The sequence below is a fragment of the Rhea pennata genome, chromosome 29 (assembly GCF_028389875.1).
Source record: "Rhea pennata isolate bPtePen1 chromosome 29, bPtePen1.pri, whole genome shotgun sequence".
Lineage (NCBI taxonomy): Eukaryota > Metazoa > Chordata > Aves > Rheiformes > Rheidae > Rhea > Rhea pennata.
Genome location: NC_084691.1, coordinates 5,149,674 through 5,170,544, shown reverse-complemented (window position 1 = coordinate 5,170,544; position 20,871 = coordinate 5,149,674). Strand labels below are relative to the sequence as shown.

The 20,871-nt window shown below is 55.4% G+C and overlaps 1 protein-coding gene across 3 annotated transcripts in view; it reads right to left on the bottom strand.

Moving 5' to 3' along the window:
* LRP1 (LDL receptor related protein 1) overlaps window positions 1-20,871 on the bottom strand; it is a 98,394-nt gene that overhangs the window by 37,536 nt on the left and 39,987 nt on the right. For all 3 annotated transcript variants that reach the window (XM_062597463.1, XM_062597464.1, XM_062597465.1), the window contains exons 7-19: window positions 10,669-10,831; window positions 8,549-8,771; window positions 8,055-8,244; window positions 6,228-6,371; window positions 5,561-5,797; window positions 4,755-4,935; window positions 3,875-4,097; window positions 3,432-3,621; window positions 2,951-3,076; window positions 2,204-2,344; window positions 1,748-1,873; window positions 1,364-1,480; window positions 1,184-1,264 (exon numbers count right to left, since the gene is read on the bottom strand). In XM_062597463.1, coding sequence (XP_062453447.1) covers window positions 1,184-1,264; window positions 1,364-1,480; window positions 1,748-1,873; window positions 2,204-2,344; window positions 2,951-3,076; window positions 3,432-3,621; window positions 3,875-4,097; window positions 4,755-4,935; window positions 5,561-5,797; window positions 6,228-6,371; window positions 8,055-8,244; window positions 8,549-8,771; window positions 10,669-10,831 — 2,142 coding nt within the window. The remainder of the gene's footprint in view (window positions 1-1,183; window positions 1,265-1,363; window positions 1,481-1,747; window positions 1,874-2,203; window positions 2,345-2,950; window positions 3,077-3,431; window positions 3,622-3,874; window positions 4,098-4,754; window positions 4,936-5,560; window positions 5,798-6,227; window positions 6,372-8,054; window positions 8,245-8,548; window positions 8,772-10,668; window positions 10,832-20,871) is intronic.

Below are 20,871 nucleotides of genomic sequence, written 5' to 3'. Positions count from 1 at the left end.
GGGGCATGCGGCACCCCGGAGGGGCAGTGGGTTTTGGGGCACCCGGGCCAGGCCGGGGTCTGGTGCATGTTGATCTATGCACTAACCGGTAGACTTTGGACAGTTCTTTTCGTCAGAGCCATCCCCACAATCTTTTTCTGAAACACAGAACCAACCAAGACAGAAGAGTGGGCACAATGACAAACAAAACAACACAACACAGCACAGCACTGGCACACAGAGTGGCAAAAGAACAAGTGGACATGGGGACACGGACACCAACATGGAAAGGGACACACTGACACCATGCAGCAGCAGGGCTGAGTGGATGCCCAGGGGCCAAGCGAGATCAGAAGCAGGGGCTGGAGGCAGCTCTGGCTCTGTGGATGTGCAGGGTCTGGCCACAGCAGGCCGTCAGCTCCCGCGTGAAGAGATGCCCAGCACCAAGGCCATCGTTCAGCAGCATGCCCTCTACACTGTCTGGCCACAAGCACTTGTGGATCTCCAGGAAAACACCTGGCCCCTTTGCAGCTGGTGGCTTCAAGACAGGAGGAAGAGGCCACAGGCTCATTAAGAGCTGAGGGAGAGGTTTGCACCCTGCAGCTCCCTGCTCACCTCCTTTATACCTGCTGTAAACATGCCTCACCTACTCTGAAGTCACTAATTAAATCACAACAGTTAGGAAGCCCAAAATAAACTTGTGAAGAAAAAGAGCAGCCTTGGGACAAACCGTCTCTCCCAGGTCTTATCCTGGAAACAGGATAGTGAGGCCAGGGTGGAGCTGCCCAGAGTCCTGCCCTGCTTCTCCCAAGGCTAAGCACAGCACCTCGCTCAGCCCGGCCATAACCACAGGCCACAGGAAACTTGCTTAAAGCGCTGGGCACACAGTCTTGGCTGCCTTGCCAAGGTCTGCTGGAGTGATCCCTGCCTGGCTACTCCTGCAACACCTGCTCCCCCAGGGCAGCCAAGGGACATGTGTGTCCCGGCGCCTCAGGATGCATTTATAGTTACAGCTAATTCCTCCTCCCCTGGCTGCCTGGGCTCCAGTATGCAGTGGTGGACCAAAGGGAGGCAGTCCTTGCAGACACGGGCCAGCCAAAGAGCTCCGCTGCCCAGCTGCCCTGGCCACTGATCTCGCCATCACAGGCTGCGCCATGGCGTGGCATGCCACCCCAGCGCAGCAGGAGAGGCGGCAGGGCCTTACCGTTGTCGCAGCGCCAGTTGATGTTTATGCAGCGGCCGTTGTTGCAGGTGAACTGTGTCAGGGGGAAGCAGGTCGGGTAGGCTGCAGAGGAAGCAGAGGCAGGATCAGCACAGGGAGAGACCCTTCTCCTCGCCTGCCCCCGCACTGCCATTCCCGGCGCTCTCCCCAGCCCCAGCTCACCGCACGAAGCAGACTCGTCGGAGCGGTCCCCACAGTCATCGTCCAGGTCACATGTCCAGGAGATGGGGATGCAGCGCCCACTGGCACAGGAGAATTGCTTGGGAGAGCAGGTCCGGGCTGGACCGGGGGAGACAGAAAGAGCTTTAATAACTGGCCATGCCTTAGTGTGCCGGGGTAGAGGTAGAACAAACTCCATGGTAGAGGTGCAGAAGCCAAAGTTGCTGCAGCAAGGGCAGCTAGCACCTGGCATGCAGACACCTCCACGAGGCCCCTGAAACCCCAGCTGCAAACCAGCAACTTATGCAGGCAACAGCAAAGGCTGCAGCTCAGTGCAGCGGTACAAGCCCTCCCTCCTGTCCCCCAAGGATCTGGCAGACTCCTCACCAGAGCAGGTGGAGTTGGACTCATCCTCATTGTTCCCGCAGTCGTTGTCCCCATCACAGAGCCAGCGATTGGGGATGCACCGGTTGTTCTTGCACTTGAAGCGGTCCGAAGGGCAGGTGTGCTGGTCTGCGAAGGAGACATTTGCTCAGGATCTTCCCTTCTCCACCCACCCCCTCCGCCCCTGCACTGCTCCTGGCACAGAGAAAAACACAGGTAGAAAAGGGCAGAGAGTCGCAGACCAAAATGGGGATCCAGATTCCTAATCACCATTTTCCTTCCTCCTCCCTCCACTGCAATCTTGTGAATCTGCTCCCCTCTTAGAGTCAGTCAAGAGACCCAGGAACTGTGGCTGCCTGCCCCATGTCTGTGAGAAGTCAGATTTCTAGGCTGAGCCTGGATCCCAACACCCCAGAAGCACGCAGACTGCCATCCCCCTGTGCAGGGGCTGCTACGCACGGCAAAGCTCAGGGGCCTCATCACTGTTGTCCAGGCAGTCGTTGTCCCCGTCACACTTCCAGCGCTCCTGGATGCAGCGGTTGTTTTTACAGGCGAACTCCCCAGGCTGGCACTGCGGAGGGGGGATGTAGGACGGGTTGGCTGGCAAAGGAAAAGCAAGAGGCAGGGATGATTTTAGACAAACAGTTGGTGCAGGATGCAGGGCAGCAGAAGGACAGTCCCACACCCCCAGGCAGGCAGGCTGTCACCACGAGTGCCCAGCAGACTTGAGACAGGTCGCACAGAGGTACCCATGCCCATGTGCACAGTCTCCCAACAACAAAACAACAACACACAGTGCAGGATGGAGGGGGACAGATTCTGGGTAACTCCATGCATGCAGGCATGCTGCATCAGCAGAACTTCACCCCTCGCATCCATGCAGAACTGGTGAAGCCCATCAAAACCTGAGCTCCCTGTCTTAAGTCTGGCTCTCCTCAAAGTTCACACGCAGCAGAGCAAACCCGCTCCAGAGTGCTTGGGCATAGACGCCTTGCACCAGGTAGCTCCCATACTGCGGCCTTCACTGGAGATTTCCACATGCTTCCCAAGGGAGGCTGCTGTCCTTATCACCATTTCACAAGTGGAGGAACCGGAGCAGGTAATGCGACTCCTCCATCAGCAGTCTCCCAGCAAAGCAAAGAGGACTCGTCTTCCCCCAAGCCCGGAGCCAGCCCATCCTCTCCCTGTCACCACACAGCAGCCTACCCTGGCAAGTGACTGAGTCCAGTCCCAGAATCTGGTCCTCGGCACAGGCACACTGCCGGCCCCGAGGGGTGGCCAGGCACAAGCTGCTGCAGCCCCCGTTGTTCACGCGGCACTTGTTGGAGCCCACTGTGGAGACAAGGCAGGAGAGGAGGGAACATCAGCGTTCAAGCAACCCTGCTAACCCTCAGGAGGGCTGCTGGGTGCCCTCAGCCCCCCACAGTTCCCTCCATGGGCTCCACAGCAGGAACCCAACTGGAGAGCCTGGTTCAGCAGGCCATGCAAGGCGCTGGGGACTCCTCGCAGGATAGGAGTCCAGCTGAACCAGCCACTGACGTTGTGAGAGAGGAGGAGGAGGAGGGGAAAGAAGAGCCTGGGATGACTGATAGCAGTGTTTATGGAGAAATACAGGGTGCATGGCAATGAGTAGGGAAGGTGTAGGGGATGGACAGACAGCCGTGGTGCTACGCGGAGGCCCCCCGACCTTGCTGCTGCTGGGCATCGTACATCCGGATCTCGAAGATGGGTGGGCGCTCATTCCGCAGCAGGCTCACCACCTTGGAGGTCTGGTCCAGGCGGTAGATGCTGCCTCTACGGTACTCAGTCCAGAAAAGGAAGTTGCTGTAGTGGCACAGCCCGAAGGCATGATTCAGCTCTGTTCCCTCGTACACGATCTGCAGGGCACAGAGAAGCTCGTCGTTACCCAGGGCGGGTGCCAGGGAGCACAGGGCAGGAGGACGGAGCAGAGAGCAAGCAGCAGGGGAGTGCGGCTGAACACAAGCCAGCTGCCCACCCTACAGGTGTGCAGGACCACAGCCAGCCAAGGTGAGGCATGAGACACCCTGCTGGCGGGTGGGCTGCCTGCCCATGGCCCCCACAGCCCCAGCAGGCAACTGGCCAGCAGGAGCAGGTGAGGCCTCCACTCGCCTTCCGCTCGGTGCCATTCAGATAGACCATTTCAATGCGGTCATAGAAAGCATCCACCCAGTAGAGAATCTTGGCTGGAATGTCCAGGCTCAGGCCATTGGGCCACAGGACTGTCTTGGAGGTGATGAAGATGTTGCGGTTGGATCCATCCATCCAAGCTCTCTCAATCTTGCCTCTCTTGCTGTCCTTGGGATCCTCCTCCCAGTCTGTCCAGTACATCCACCTGTGAGAGATGATAAGCTGTTAGAGGTGCAGATCTGGGCTCTGAGTCCACCCCATCACTGACCTGAAGAGTCACTGGGCTCTGCCTCCATTTCCCCATGCAAGTGGGCATTCTGAGAGTAAAATTCCCTGTCATCCAGCATCTAACAAGAGGCAAAGGAAGAACCTCCCACAGGTCCCAGAAATCCCTCTCCTGAGCTAGGGACGCCTTCCCAGCTGATGAAAGCAGTGCTGCAGCTGCACATACCTGAGCATGGAACCTCAGCATCCTGCAGTTGTGGCACCTTGGCCCCAGCCTGAGCATAGACAGCTGTGGCTAAGAAGAGGGGCTGAGAGCACATCTCTGGATGTCAGATAGCTGAGGACTCCTCTCCCTCTGCTCTCCAGCACCAGGTTAAGTGTGCAAGGACAGGGCTTGCTGTGTTTGTATCTCCCGCCAGGCCTGGCTGAGCCATTTCCAGGCATGGGACATCCTATCCTAGCACCCAGGAGACTCAGGCTGGGCAAGAGCCAGCACAAGAACAGGTGGGAGACACACATGAAAAGGGGGTGGATGGAGCAGCTGGAGGAATACATCCCTCTCCCCTTCAGCCAAAGGACCAAAGATGAAGCTCCTCACGAGCTCTGCCCGGCTTTGTGCCACCCTCCACATACTCACCCATTCAAGGGATCCACCACAATTGCTCTGGGGTGGGTCATCTTCCCCTCTATCAGCGTCTTCCGCGTCTGGGCAGCCTTCTCCAGGCGAGCCACGCTGATGGTCTTTTTCGGGCCATCGTCAGTCCAGTACAGGTTGTTTCCCATCCAGTCCACAGCGATCCCTTCCACGTTGTGGATGCCTTTGGGGAAAAGCAAGAGCGTGTGTTAATCAACAAAGCTGGTGCAACAGCAGGAAGACAAGAAGCGGAAATGTCAGCCCCGTATGATTTATGGCGCACACAGCACCACCTGATCTCAGCTGACCCTGACAGGGAACACCTCCCCAAGCCCACATGCACGCAGCTCCGCCAGGGGTGCTGAAGCCTCAGGAGGCTGGTCCAGAGCAAGCAGAACTCAGGAGCATCCTTGTCTGCTTTTTCCAAAGGCAATGCCAGCAGACTCAGTAGGCAGCTGCCCTGCAGAGCCCCGCAATCTAGACTGAGAATCCTCCACCCCTTCCTCTTGTTCTCATCCAAAGAGGTGATGGTGGGCCAGTTTGCAGACATGTCCAAGGCTTTTACAAGCCATGGCCCAGGAGTCCCCAAGCCACTGCTTCTTGGAAGTGCGTGCTGTGTTTGCCCCTTAATGGTAGTCTGCAGACAGACTCAACTAACAGCTCCAAATTTTAGTTTTAATGATCAAATACGCAAGGGAGAGAACACAGTTGTAGCCGTTACATGAGGAAATATGCTAATAGCAACTGCTCCTGGCTCCCAGGGCCTGACCATGCTGACAAGAAACCAGCCCGGACCCTCAGTCACATACCGTCTTTCAGGATGGTCTCGCGCTCCGTGCCATCGATCTTCTGGCGCCCAATGAGGTAACTGGTGGTGTCAGCAAAGTAGATGAAGCCGGTCTCTGCATGGAAGTCCAGTGCTCGGGGGTTCATGAGGTTCTCAATAGGGATCATGTGCTCATCGGGCACCTTAGCCCCCATGTCCATCCCACGGATGATGCCGGGACGTCCCTTCCCATACACCAGGAACAACTCATGTTCTGGCTCTGCAGAGAGAAGGGGAGAGCCATCACCACCAGCTGGGTCAGAGCAGCAGAGGGTCCATAACAGACCTATGCCTGTGTGGAAGGTGCGCAGTGCCTCACACTTACAGTCCCACGTGGCTTTCACCGGGCTGCAGTGGCAGCAGAAAGGACAAGAGGAGGCAGCAACCTGTCCCCCATATGCCACCTACAAAGACTGCAGATCCTAGGAAGCAGCCCACAGCTTAAGGCAGGAGGGAAAGGGTTGTTTACAACCAGGAGAGAAGGAATTCAGAAACCCTGCCTGCCCTGGACCTGGTATATTCCCCATCCTTTGACATGTGTGCAATGCCCACCCTGCTCATGTTCCCTCCCTTGAACCAAGCTGGGATGACTGCTGACCCCCCTGTTCACTGTGCCCTCCTGTAGTGCTCCAGTGAGGGATGCGACTCACTTTTGCATGACTTCCCATCACTGCCCAGGCTGAATCCAGACCTGCAGCGGCAGGTACGGGTCTTGTGGCTGTTCCCAAGGAGGCAGATGTCGGAGCAGCCTCCTGGTTTGCCGAACTGATCTGGTTCACAGGCATGGCTCCGCACTAGAACAACACGGTAGAAATGGATTCAGGGGTGTATTTTACGGAATCTGGGGGCAATCAATGCCACACAAAGGTGGCTTTCCCAACCGGTGCTAGAAGCCTGTCAGAAAGCATGAGCTGGCAGAGGCACTAGCCTGGAACTGCAGAGACGCCAGGGAAATTTGCAGGGCTGCTATTTCCACTGGCTGGAGTTGCCATTCCCAGGGCTGATATGCTCCCTTCCCCCTTCCAGGGGCCAGCAGCAAGGAGCTAAGTATTGTACAGGACAGACTACTGCAGAGATTGGAAAGCACCTGCCCAAAACCCAAGACCATTCATTGGCAGAGCCAGGAGCAGAAACCAGGTCTTCTGCACTACAGCGCACTGCTGTAACTCCTGGGCCCTACCACACTGCCTTTGTCCTGTTGTGCCGCCCCTCGGGAATACCATGTCCTCGGGCTGTGGCCGTGCAGCACGACCCTACCCTGCAACACTCCCAGCACAGCACAGGGAGGCAGTGAGTGCCTGGCCCTGCCACTCTTCTTAATCACGCTCTTTCCCCACTCAGAAACCTCCTGATTGGTTTTGTATTCTGGAAAATGCCAAACAGACTAAGAGGATTTAAATCATGCAAATTGATTAACTTCAAGGAAGGTGCTGGGGGTGTGGAGCAAACAAAATGGGGAGGGACACGGGGCAGGGATGGGACACAGCACATGTAGCACTGAGGCCTTGTAACTCTTCTGAAATCCCACTGGCTTCCAGGATCGAAAAGCCCCAGTCAAAGGATGGATGAGCTAGCAGTGGGGACAGAAAGAGCAGGCACCTTAAAAGGGAGCCATTAATATTTCAAGCTGACGCATCTGCTCAGCTTTCCTTTTGCTCTCCTTAGTGAGACATAATCCATCAATCACATTGTGCAGGCCACATGGCCCTCAGGGACAGCTGTCATTTTTATCTTGCAAAAAGAGACAGGGAGATAGCAAGGGGTAAGAGAAGGGGGGTGCACTCCTGGGTGTGTGGCAACCCATTAAAACATCAGCCCTGGTGCAGCTGCCTAGAGAAGAGGAATCACATGCAAATTCCCTTGACAGGGAGGGCTGACAGTGAGAAGTCGGCTCAGGGAATTGCTATGGAGCATGGCGAACTTGGCAGTGGACTCCTCTTTTCCCCAGGAAGCTCTGTGCAGCCAAATTTTGAGCTCCCTGGTCCCTGATGCTTTCTAGCATGCCCTTCTGGCATTTGGTACCCTGCTTGCTCCCCTCTCTAACCTGTGAGGACACAAATCAGGGCAATCAGGGGGCTGCAAAACAATGGACTGGCAGCAGCTCAGTGCCGCACAGCCAGAATTCAGCACACCTCAGACTAGCGCCATCAAGTGGGTTGGGCACAGAGTCCCTGGGTGCACAGCAAAGGGGAAGAGCTGTCTGCAACCAGCTCAGAGCCCCGAGGGCCTCTCAGGCAGAATGGTTGCTCCTCAGCAACAGGGATGAGGGTTCCATGCGTCACAACTGGCTGGGCTGCTTTTGCACTGCAGTTCTTGCTGATTCTTTGCTCCTGGTCCTTTGGACAGGCAAAGCCCTGAGGCAAAGGACAGCCATGGCTGTGGGGGTGGAGGGGGAGCTCTGCCTGCAGAAACAGCACAGTGCAAGACATGCAATCCCCTGACAGGCAAATGCCAGGAACCATGCCAAGGGCTCCCACCTGTGGGCTGTCGCCGCTGGTGGTAGATATGCAATGCTCCTCCCTTGTCCACCCTTGTCACCACTTGGTACTCAGTGCTGTTGAAACGGTTGACTCGGATGACGCTGGTTTTCTGCTGGGCATTTGCGTTGTCAGAGTTGGTGGCATAGAGATAGTTCTCGAAGACAGTGAGCCCATAGAGGTGTTCAATCTGGAAGGCACCAGGCAGACGACCATGAGGAATTTAGGAGGAGACATGGGAACCTCAGCTCCAGTACAAAGCTGCTGCTTCCTGCCCTGTGGCTCTCCTCCCTCCCTTTCCTTAAGGCAAGGCATTAACTTGGCAGACAGGTATTGCAGGACCCATCAGAGCTCAGCAAATGGCATTCTTTGCTGGATCAGCAAGGCAAAGTTTGTCAAAAACTGCCCCTCAGCAGGCCAAGCTCAGATTGGTCTCCAGGACACTCTGCCATCAAGGTCTTCCCTGGCCTGACCTCCCTCTGGGCCCCACTCACCAGGATGCCCTGGATGATGGTATGTCTGTTCTTGCCTTCATAGTCCACAACCTCAATATAGTCCAGGTATGCATCAGCCCAGTACACGAGCCGATTCACCAAGTCCAAGGTGATGCCATGGGGGAAGACAATCTTGCTATCCACTAGCTTGGTGCGGTTTTGCCCATCCATGTCACAGCGCTCCACCTTAGGGATCTGCCCATAGTCCGTGAAGAACACTTTGCTGTGAGAGAAGGGCAAACACAGGAGCTCAGAGCCTGGATGTCACATTGGAACCAGACTGAGGGGAACAGGGAGAACACGACTGGGATCACACACACACATACATACACGCACCCACATACAAATCATGCACACAGACTTTCAGCTACAGGCTTGCATATACACACACGCTCCCATGCTCATCGAATCATGCACAGACTCATACTCATCCATGGGCAGAAGCATGCCTGCATAAGCACACAGGCCATCTGGACCTGCACCTTTGCATTCATACAAACATGGAGGTGCTGGAGTGCTCCAGCATGCACATACACGTACAGAAACATTTACGAGCCGCTGCCCTGGCTCAGAGGAAGCAGGAACGCTCATCGCACGGCTGCAAGCAAAGTGCTGACTCAGTAAGATCACTGTTCACTGCACTTATCAGTTGCTGCTGGCTGGACTTAAAACTGAGGTCACAGGGACGGCGGGTTCCCTAGCCTGGGGCAGGTGGGTGGCTGGGTCCCCCAGCTGTGGCCAGCTCTGCAGAGCCACTCACAGCTGCGTCCCCAAGGCTGCTTCAGCTCTGACATGGCCCAGCTGCGCTCAGGGCTGCTGGTGCCCTTGGCACAGGGCTGCCTGGCCTGGCACCAAGGGGAGCTCGAACAAGTTGCACAGACCCCAGCAGAGATGTAGACCAAGGCAAGGGATGTGCAAACAAAAGCCTGGACCAAGATTTGCTGGTGTTACAGGAAGAGGTCCAAAGTCCTTCACCAACTGACATGTTCAAATCCAAATGGACCCATCTAGGCAGGTGTCACAAGCGCCGGTGACCGCTTCAGCTCCAGCACTTCCTGGGCAAGGAGCAGTGCAGCACGCTGATCCTCGCCAGCTGCCTGGTGAGCTCCATGGGGCAGCCCCAGTGTGATGCCTGTGAAACATGCTCAGATGATGACCAGCAGCCACATCATCCTGCTGCGTCTCAGTGGCAGAGCACAAGCAGCCAACAACACATAAACTCAGTCACCTACAGCGATTAACATGACTGTCTGCTTGGTGAGAGGCCAGAGAGCCTGTGTCCAGTCTGCTATGTGGTATTATTTATTTATAAAAAATTCTTTATCTTTTCTACTGAATGACATCAGCTCTCCTCATCCGGGCACGGACAATCAATGTGTGTAGCTGCTGGGCTACACACAGCCACACGAACATGCTGATAGACTCCCCTGGGCAGCTGGATTCCTCACACACACGTGTACCCCATGACTGGGAGTGCACAAAGCACCTGGTGCTATTTCACACACCATTGTGTTTTCTGCCCCAGGCAGCTTCACTCAGTCCAGCTCCCGATTTTCAGCAGCTGCCACGCACACCCAGAGCCACACAGATGATTCAGCATCACAGCTTCCTCACACAAGAAATTTTGCAAAGGGCAGCTGCACGAGTGGCATTATCTGCCCGCAGCACCCAGGATAAATAGACACAAGGGGATCTGTTCAACCCAGACAAGGATCTGACACGTCTTGGCTCCTGAAAGCCATTAGGAAGCTCTAATCACTCAGCCAAAAGGTGAAAGTGGCAACTTGTCATTAATCTGCTCAGCAGGTCCTCTCCGTCAGGGGCATTCCTATGGACTAGAAAATCCACTGCCCTAGGTGGGCAGCATGGGGAAGCTGCTTCTCCACAGAGAAACTTCCGAAAAGTGAACACAAGGAGCGTGAAACTCTGCCAGCAGCAGACGTAAGGGCAACACATCTGCTGTCACCCAGGACAGTCAGATGACCCAGGTTTGGATTCTGCCGCTCCTCACTTGACAGCCCAGAACCTGGTTCCTCCTGCTTGCTCCACCAGTCCATAGTGATGGTGCAGGCTCAGGCAGCAATGCCAAGCCCTCTCACTGCCACCAGCAGCACCCTTACCCCATGGCTGGGTCCAGCGCTATCCCTTTGGGGTTATACAGCTCCAAGTCCAGCAGAGTGACGCAGGTGACTCCATTCTTGTTGCAGACGAAAATCCTGTCATCGATGTCATCAACAAAGTAGAAGTTGCCTGTGAGCCAGTCAATAGCCATCTGCTCCACATCTAGGCCATGGGAGAAGGGGAACAAAGAGAGGTTAGCTGGGGAGAGAGCCAGGTAGCCCTCCACCAGGAGCTACGGCAGGCAGGCAGACCCATGCCTACATGAGATGAATGTCCTGGGTTTCTCAGCGCTTCCTGACTCGCCAGGTCATCTCAAACACAAATGTGCTTGGGAAGTGGGGAACTGCACACCATGGAGAAACTGCAATCTTCATCATTCGAGGGACTGTGTCAGAGCACAGAGAAGCAGCCGAGCCCTGGTCACCCTGCATAGCTGTGGCACAGCCAGAACTCATTGAGCCTTTGGGCTCATTGCTACCAGCATGGCACTACAAACCCAGGCTGCTGCCCTGCCTTGCCGGGGAAGCGTCTGCTTCACCTAGAAGCACTGGATGGTGATGGCAACCCACCCACTCCTTTCCCTCCACCCTGGGTCTCTCCAGGGCAGACAGGACCCCTCATCGCCCAGCCAGCACTGCAGCAAGCAACAGAGCGTTATCAGAGATGTCGGAGGCAGCCGGGCAAGGAAGGTGGCAGAAACACAGCCAGGGCGCAGAGGACTCTCAGCTGCAGGCACTGAAGGAGGGAGAAGGCCAAAGGCAGCTCGCGGAGAGCTGAGCAGTGCAGCTACTGGGCCACAAGGACACCCCAAGTCCAGAGGCAGGGGCAAGACAGCTTCTGACATGCAGCATTTGAGTATTTAATTAAACCAGTGAAAGCCCGTTAAGTCAGATAAGCTCAGTGCACCCAAATGCCTTGCTGGTAAGCAGGCTTGTGCTCCACGTCGCAGCTCCCCCTCCCCACCCACGAGATCAGAGCGAGGGAGCAGCAGGCCTCCACCCACACCCTGAGGACATTAGGACTCAGACAGCCTCGGGGAGCAGGGCCAGACGCCACTGAATTATTAACCAGCACAGAGGCTCAGGAGCACATAGGGAGCCGATGGATGAATCAAGCCAGGACTTTTTGCAACATCCCAAACTCCTACTGCTTGCAGGACTCAGCCTGACTTTATTGCGACCTTCTGCACTTTAGCACCACAAAGCACTGCCCAGCTTGTGATGAACACCTAACTCACAAAAATCCAACGATTTTGCAGGTGCCTCCCCCCCTGAGTCTCAGTCCCCCAGCTATCTAGGCTATCTCACTCACTCGATCAAGTATTTTGGGTCAAGCCCATTGTCTTCGGGACAGAAAGGTCTTGCTGTCTATGTCCCAGGGGCCTCAGGCTGCAAGTCGATGACTAACTCTATCCCCTCCCCTCCGGAAAGGCGAGGCTGGTGCAGTCTCACAGCTATCGCCCAACATGATTTATCCCTCATAAAAAACAAGTGGAAACCTCCAGAGCCAAGGAATTAGCACCAAACCAGCTACGCTAAAGGCCTGCAGAGAGCACACTGCCTAACAGGCAAGAGCAGCACGGCTCAGGTCGGGGCACAAGTCAGGACTGCTGTTTGCAATCCCAGCTCTGCAGGGGGTAGTCTTGCCGGGTAAAACATGAGAGTGGCAGCAAGCCAGGGTTCCTGGTACCTCTCCCTCACTGGCTGCTGGGTATCCATCCGCATGCAGACCAACAACAGAAATTGTCAGGCCAAGCAGAAACCTGTTAAAAAGGCTGCCCCAGACAAAGAAGGGTGACAAGACATGCCTGCTCGTCCTGGCTAGTGAGTATCCGCAGGGCTCACGCCCAGTGCAGCTGGAGTCACTGCAAAGGTCTCTTCATAAAGGCATCAACATGCCCCTCCGTTTCACTGGAAAAAGCAATTTAAGGACAGTCTCTGCAGTAGGTTCCCCAACCTTTGAAAATCACCATGCCCCAAAGGCAACAAACAAGGGGCAGGAGCACCATGCTGGATGCAGGGACCTCTGCCAGTGGGAGGGGACTGTTTCATGACTTCAGCACTGGAGGACAGGTGTTCGGGTCTATGAGCACGTTGGGGAAAGTCCTGCCTGTCTCCAGTGCCAGCACAAGCAGCCTGTGGAAGAGGGGCTCATCCATCGGTGTGGATGGCACGGTCCGCAAGCCCACATCCTGGCTGCTCTGCTTGGTCGCAAACCTCACGGTTGGGACTGCCACCAGGAGACAGTGGCACAGCACCCAGTACCAGACGTTTCACCCTCTGCCTGGGACAGGGCAACCATCCCACCCTTTGCAAGCTGCCCTGGGGATATTCAAGGCAATTGCCAACCGCTCCTTCCGCATCCCCAAGGCCCAGCTTGGGAACCAGAGCACTACCCAGGCAGCACAGGGCTAAGGGAGACAACACTCACAGAGACATATGTCCCTGCCCAGTGCCTGGTGCAGGTGGACCAGCAGCTGGTGAGGGCCACGCTCTGCTTTTAAAATCTCAGTTACATTGAGTCACGCTCTCTGGAAGGGCCGCCTTCCTCCGCAGCTCGGCTCCACGCCGTCCCACCACGCTATCGTCTCTTCCCCACATCCATCCCGCTTATGACTAAGACAGCCGATCCCATCCAACACCCCTTCCTCTGCCACCCCCAGCCCTGATTCATTAATATCTGACAAGAGGAGAGGGTAGGAGGGAAATGTGCACACGGAGCCATGTCTGGGTGAAAAACACTTTACCAAAGGGATTTACAAAAATTCCCCAAAAAATCAGATCTTGGCTGGAACCTGCGCAGCTCTGAGTCAGAGTCACAGGACCAGTACAGCGATCCAAGACAGGATGGAAAAGCAGGCAGGGAGCGCAGCAAAAGCGCCCTGCAGGACAAGAGCACAAAGCCGGGACACGGCTTTCCTGGCTGCAGGACACCTGCCTGCAGCAGACTCCCCTCCTTTACCTCTCTCTCTGGTGTTTTTAACCGGTTTTGGTTTGCAGGATGGTTTGGGATGGCAGTGCAGCTCCTCCCAAGAGCAGGCTTACTCTTCCTCGCCACTTTCCTCCCCGAGTCTGGCTGGAAGCGGCCAACACATCGGGTGCTCTCTTACCAGCACTCTCATTCTCTTCCTGGACTCTATTCTCCTCCAAAACCTCGGCTCCCAGAGTCATGGGACTCCTGCCTCCCCCCTGACGGCTTCCAGCTGCACTGCAGGAAGCTTCCAGCTCCTCCAGCTGGGAGGAAGCTCACAAACGTGCTATTGAAAGGCCAAATAAAAATCAGAAGGGAAACAGCCAAAGACAAATCACAGATTTCACATCGTTCATTTGTGAGGGCCCACAGCTTCTTCCATGCAGTGTTTGTGGCCGTCACCCATCCCAGGGGGTGGGAATGCCCCTCCTGGCACCAGGTATCCTCTGCAGCAGGAGACTACCCAGCGACTGATGGCCAGCAGACCTGGAGTGGAGCAAAGGCGTCAAACAAACCACAGCCTGGCACAACCCCCCCTGCCCAGCCAACACTTGGGCAAAGCAACCATCCCACAATGGGATGCTCCTGCAGCCCCCAGCCATGCCCAGGTGGGAACCTGGCCTGGCCAGAGCGCAGCAGGGCACAGCACAACCCAGGAGCTGGAGGTGACGCAAGCACTTGCTCTTCTCCCAGGCTGTATTTTTGCAGCTGGAAAGCATTACACTCCTCAAAGGCTTTTGTTTTTCAAATTGCTCCTTTTCTCCCTGCTCACTCTCCCTCCCTCCCTCTCCTTCGCAGGAATCAGTTTTTATTATTATTATTTTCAGCTCTTTCTTGTAGCCTCAGCTAAACCTGGATTTCCTCCTGAACTTTCAGTGGAAGCTAATTTAGCAAAGGTCTATTTTTAACGCCGAACGTTAACTTGCAGAAACCTCTTCCCATTCACTCCTGCCACATCGCTTTGTGGGAGGAAAGTGGTGAACGCGGCAGCCTCTTCCTCCCTGCTCTCCCAGTGGGAGACGGGGTGCCGGGAAAGACATGCTGCAGTCAGCTCCTCTCTGAAACACCCCAGACAGACGTCCACGGCTCTGGGTGCCCCAGCCCAGCTGCACCCCCAGGGATTATTCCTGTCCCAGACAGCTGGCGAGGGAAGCAGGAGGGCTGTCCCCTGGCACTGCATGAACAGGGAACTGATTTAATAGAAAAACAGCCCAGGATACCACAGCTACCACCGCCACCGGCAGCCCAGGCAGGCCAACTGGTGAGCTAACGCTCCTGGTCAGCTCCCATCTGAGAACTGACTCTTCCTCCTTGCTCAATCAGTGCTGCGTGTTGCATGCAATTGCAACATGCAAAACTAATTTGCTATGATTTATTTATTTGCGGGAGTACTTGAAAATGAACTTTCAAAGGGGGCAGAGAGGAGGGAACTGTCAAGTTTAAAGGCTCTTCCTGGAAAAAACTAACTAAACTCGATAGGGCCAAAGAGCTGCGGCCAACGCCAGCGGCCCTAGGACGAGCACTGGCCTGAACTGCAGCTGGCTCGGGGGGCTGCAGAGGGGAGCTTTGCTTTGTGGAGAGGGGCACGAGAGAGATCCAAAATGTCATCAGCATGCAGGAGGCACATTGCCCAATGCTGCGAGCTGGCTTCTTCAGCAGATTCTGAGACTGACTCTGCACAGATGTTTCCCCATTTCAAACTTGATCTTAACAGAAGTGACCCTGATCAGGCATTTGCTAAAGGCTCTTCCCCAAAATAACTTGCATCACTCCAGCCTTGGCTTTTCCTTCTTCCTTTCCATGGTCACCCTGTGGATGAGAGATGCTGAAGGAGCCTCTGCAGCCAGCATGCCATGAAGAGCCTGCTAAAGGTGACTTCCCAGGACCCCTGCTCATGGTCCCACTAGCTCTTACAAGCCTTCCCAGGTGCTATCACACTATAACCTGTTGCCCTCTCCAATTTCATCCTAGGCTCGAAGGGGTCAGGAGCATCTTCTGTCCTACTCCAGGATCTCCAACAGTCTGGTGCCACCAGTTCACCGGCTGGCTGCAGGAGCTCCTGTGGAAATGCTCTCTACTCCCTGAGTGAGCGGCAGAGCATCTGATTCACCACGTGGCCTCTTTGGGGAACTAGCTTTGCTGACCCAGCACATAAAACTTTCTTCCATATGAATCAGTTGCTGTGCAGTCTGCAAATAAATCAGTTGTCGCTGACACAAAAAGGAAGGAAATGCGCAATCTTCTCTCAGACTGAGACATGGATTTCAACATGAGCTCGAAGCAGCTAGTTTTGAAAGAGGTTAAGACGTGTGCAACCCAAAGGTTCATCCTGACATGTGCACGCCTGCAGCATACAAGAGAAACCAGCTGCAGTGAAATGAGCCCACAGAAAGCTTGAAAGTCAGTGCTCTGCTCGGCAGCAGTCAGGAAGAAACTGTACCTCTCCATTACTCCTAGGAGAAGGCCCTGCTCATAGGGTGCCTGGAGCAGGACATCACTCTGCTCTGCTGGAAAGCCCCTCTGAAGCAGCCACAAGCCCCACCACTTCCAACGCAAAGCGCAGAGCAACTCACATGAGATCCCCATTCACCCCTCACCAAGGCCATTTCCATGCTCGCTCTGGCATGTGGGACTGGCCAAGGAACTGAATGAAGTTCTGCTGCTGAAACATGAGAGTTGATTTAAGATTAAAAAAAAAATGCGTGTTCAAACATATCTTCTCAAACCAGCTTAAAATTTCTTGCTTTCAAAGCTCAGGAGGTAGAAACTCTCCTTTAGCAGAAAATGAACCCGGTTCAGCTGCAGGGGATGGGACCCCAAAAACAAGCGGGTCTCAGCTCATCTGGTGAGTGGTAGGAGGTAGGTAAGTGTCTGGACAAGACACTTGGCTGCTGTGACCAGTCAAAGAGGAAGATGCATGGAGATCAGAGACCAGCCAGGCCAAGGTAGGCTTTAGCCAACCTACAGGTGAAGCCAACCCCCAGCTGGCGCCTGAGCTCCCTGCCGTACAGCAGCAGGCCCACACATACGAGAAGAGTCAACGGAAACAAGGTTTCTAAGGAATAAAATCTTGGAGAAGCTGCAAAATGTTTCAGCTCAAAATCGCCTCCAGAAGAGGAATGAAGGTTTGTCAGGAATGCAGTCCCCAGGGCTTCTCAACTACATTGATTTCCTACTTTCTTTTTTATATGGAATGATCCATTTGCTATATTTACATAATACCATAATCTGGAGGCATTTCTGCCTCTTCCCTCTGCACACGCACACTCCCTCCCCCCTCCCCCCCCCCCCCCCCCCGGAGACCAAGACATTCTCTGTAAGAGCAAAATGCTTTATGGACAAACATTGCTCCTGGGGACAATTTTTCCTAATTAACAGTATGTTACCAGGGTGCACATGGAGACAAACTCTGGCCCTGAAGGGTGCCCACTGTCCCGCTAGCTGCTGCAAGGGACAGGAACACCTCAGCCCTGCCAGCAGGCACATGCACCCAGCACCTCCCAGAGCAGGACCTGCTGGTCTCCAGAGCCACTACCCCTTGCGCCTTTACATCAACGCCGGGCAGTTTATTCCAAAAATGGAAAGCTATTACAACAGCAATGGAACAACAAAACCTGGTTTCCTACAAACCCACACGTGGAGGATGAGCAGTCACAGGTGGATTCTCTGATGTTTAACAGAGGTTGTGCACATGGCCACCTCCCATCGGGGAAGGGAAGATCTAACACAGCCCTTTTCCTTTGATCCAGCTGCCTGCTTTCAGGAACACAAATGTCCTTTGGAGCAGAAGCTGCAATCTCAAAACTTTCCCGTTTCCTTAGAAAACCAAGCTAATAAATAAATAATGAATTTTAAAAAACACCCTTGCAAGCTGTTTAGCTCGGAGCAGAAAACAGCAGGGTGGAATTTGTGGCCAGTGGCCAGGACATCCAATGAGACACTAGCATGGTGCCCATGAGGCCCTGGCACCCGAGCACCAGGCGCGTGCCCATACCAGCTGCACAGGAGCTCACCCCAGGCCCCTCCGAGCCCTCTCCTGCCGGAGATGATGCCTTGCCCTCCGCCGAGCGTGGCTGCCAGGCTCTTACCCAGGCGCCACCGAGCCACAAGCAGGGCCAGCACAAGAGGGAAATTTCAGCAGAGCCATTCAGAGCAGGGCTGCTTTTAAAGGCAGGCTGAGCATAGCTATGCTTTGATCAGAGATGGCTGTGCATCACCCTGGCAAGGAGAGCAGCGAGACCATCTCTCCTTGGAGACACGGGAGAACAGCTGACCCCTTTGGAGAGAAGCTTGGCCCCCCAGGGTGGGCCCGCAGGTTGGGTAGCCGGTGCCTCAGCACCGATGGCAGAGCAGGGCCGGTCATTCCCACCTGGACCTTCCTCCGTTGCCCTCACTGGACTTCTGACCTCACTTCGGCGCAGCCTCATCACTGCAGGCCCAAAAGAAAGGCTGAGCTCCCTCCTCACCACGCACCGACTGTGAGCCCAAGGGCAGACAGACACAGGGAACATGGGGATGCCCGGGCTTGAGCTAACACAGCAGCCATCTCCATGCCTCAGTTGTTCCATCTCTGTGGCAAACAGCATCACAGCCATATCCTAAGACAGACAGTCAGGGGCCACACATGCTTCCCAGTCAGTTGGGCACAACCCAACACCAAGCCAGACATGGCCTCCAATGTCCCTAAGGGAGCAGGCACCAGGTGGTATCTTGGAGACGTGTCCAGCCAGGGAATTTGTGCCTTTTCCCAGGCCCCTCTCTCCTCCTCTGGGGCCTCAGCCCAGTGGCTCCCAGCAAAGCCCAGCCATGACCCTGGGGGTGGAAGGCTGAATGGAGGACAGCCAAGGAACTGCTAATTGCTCTTCCTTAATGAGGCACTTCCAGTGGCAGGAACGCAGCACGGCCAACCAGGGGCCAGGCCAGCTTCCTTCTGGGTGGACTGAGACAGACAAGTTCAAAGGGGTGGTGAGAGCCAAGGAGGCCTTTACGGGATGGTTTTTCTTGGAGAGGAGAGGATTCAACAAGAGGAAGACGGGACAAGGTCCAGGCCAGGGCTAAAGCCGGTCCGGCTCGTGTGTGCATGCGGCAGGAGGCAGCCCAGCACCGGCAGCAGCTCACAGGGATGAACAGGCTCCCTTCCCTTTTGAAAGCCAAACCTGCCTTTATGCATCCCCACTGTCATGGAAGTTCATTTCACTCTTATTATCAGCAATCTGGAAAGGGAACTCGGCCCCAAGGGGAGAGTCACGGGACCAGGCCACCAGCCACTAGCCAGGGACCACACCGCGACGAGGGCAGGCTGGCTGCTCTCTGTTGCTGGCCAGGGCCCCTCGCCAGCGTGCACGGCCAGTGCATGGAGACCCTGGCTGCAGCCAAGCCCTCGCCAGGGTGCCGCAGGCCGATGCCTCCCAGCACCAGGCTTTGACAGCTGTCTAACAAGGCCATCGTCCCCTCCCAAGACTGAGGCTCGTGAGTGACCTGAAGCATTTTTGCTTCCTCCTTCCTTTTTTCCTTCCTCTACGTAATAAAAACTCAACAGAGTGTGTTTCAGCCAAACATGCGAGCTGGCCGCCCGCCAGGAAGAGAGCTGGAGCAGCTGAGTGCTGGGCTGCTGCTCCCCAGCCAGCAGGGCAGCGGGGCTCTTCCTCCCTGCTCAGCCATGCCGAGCCCAGAGGGATCCGAGCAGCAGCACGGAGCAGCAAGGAAAAGAGGTACTGGATGTGGCAAAGCCGTGTGGAAAGCCTGGTGTTTGGGCAAAAATGCAGGCAAAGCCCATCCGCAGCTCTCACCCTTGGGAGAGCGTGATGCCCTGTGCATGAGGGTGCTCTGCACCTGCGCCGGAGAGAGCAGGCTCCCATCCCTTCGTGAGCATGGAAAAGGCCTCGTCTCCCAGCCTTCCAGGCAAAAGCGCCTCTGCACTCTCTCTTTGCCATCGCTGCTGATCTCTTTCCCAAGCCACCAGCCCGCAGTGCTGCCCAGCTGATTGCAGCCTGTACCTGTGCACAAATCCCCATCTCTGTCCTCTACTCACATTCCCAGGGAATCTCCTGCAGATCTCAGCGGGATCTAGGCACAAAGGTCAGAGCTCTCTAGGGGCCGTTTTACAGCAACTGTCCTCCTTTGGAGGAGGGACGTGCACGAGGCTGCATGATCCCAGGAAAGGCACCTCACCTCCCGCCAGACAGGAGGAGCGAGCCGTCAGCTCTGGAAATGCCACTGGCCCCAGTGCTCAGCCCTGGGGGCTGCTCAGCCCTTGTTCCTGCACCGCGCCGCCACCGCGCCTGCTGGGGCTTTATCCCCCTTTCACACACCAGGAAACGCAGAAGGGGAACCAAAGCCAGCAGTGCTGGCTAAACACAGGGAGCGGCCAGGGTGGGCAAAGTTCCTCCTGACGCCACATGCCAGGCACTGCTGCAAATCCCCATCCTGCCCCAGCTCCTCACCTCCCTCTCCAAATGCATCCTCGTGCACCCCGGAGCCCCTCCGGGCCACGCATGGCCCCATCAGTACAGGGGAACGATGCGGCAGCACATGCAGGCTGAGCACATCAGCCTGCGACTCAGTGGCAGGTGAAGAGGGAAGAGAAAAAGATGCATCATGCGCTCTTAGGAGTCGCTGGTATGAGAACAGTCAAACAGTTAAACAAAAAGAAAGGAATCAGCAGATGAAGTTACCAATCATCCTGCTCTACTGCCAAGTGAGTTCACATCGGAGCCTCTTTCTTGGCTAGGACGAGGCAGCAGGGAAGAAAAACAGCTTTCCATGCAAAGTGGGGAAAGAAATGTACTTGGATTTCTCTGCAGACCAACAGCTCCCTGAAATCAATTTGTCCCAAACTCTACAGCTTTTCTGCTTGCTGGCAACAGAACAGGTCATTATGTGCAACGGGGCTGAAATGGAGTCAAGGAAAACAGCCTCCTAGACAGGCTTGTTTAGATAGATGCTGCCCAGGAAGGTATTTTAATAATGGCCAGATTGCTATCGTTTAAGGTTTATAATGCACTCAGGATCATGCGTCATGGTATTTCAAACCCCTTCCTGGGGGCTTGTTTTATAAAAGAAAGAAGGAAAACAACAAACCTTAAACCAAAGAAAAATAAATCAAGAAATCTCTGCAGCCTTTTCCCAGAAATCCTGGCAGCGTCGCACCAAGGAGCCGACATGCCAGCGCGCTCTGCCGGGCCGCCAGCCCCGACCACTTCCCCTGCCCAGCGTCAGGGGCACCAGCAAAT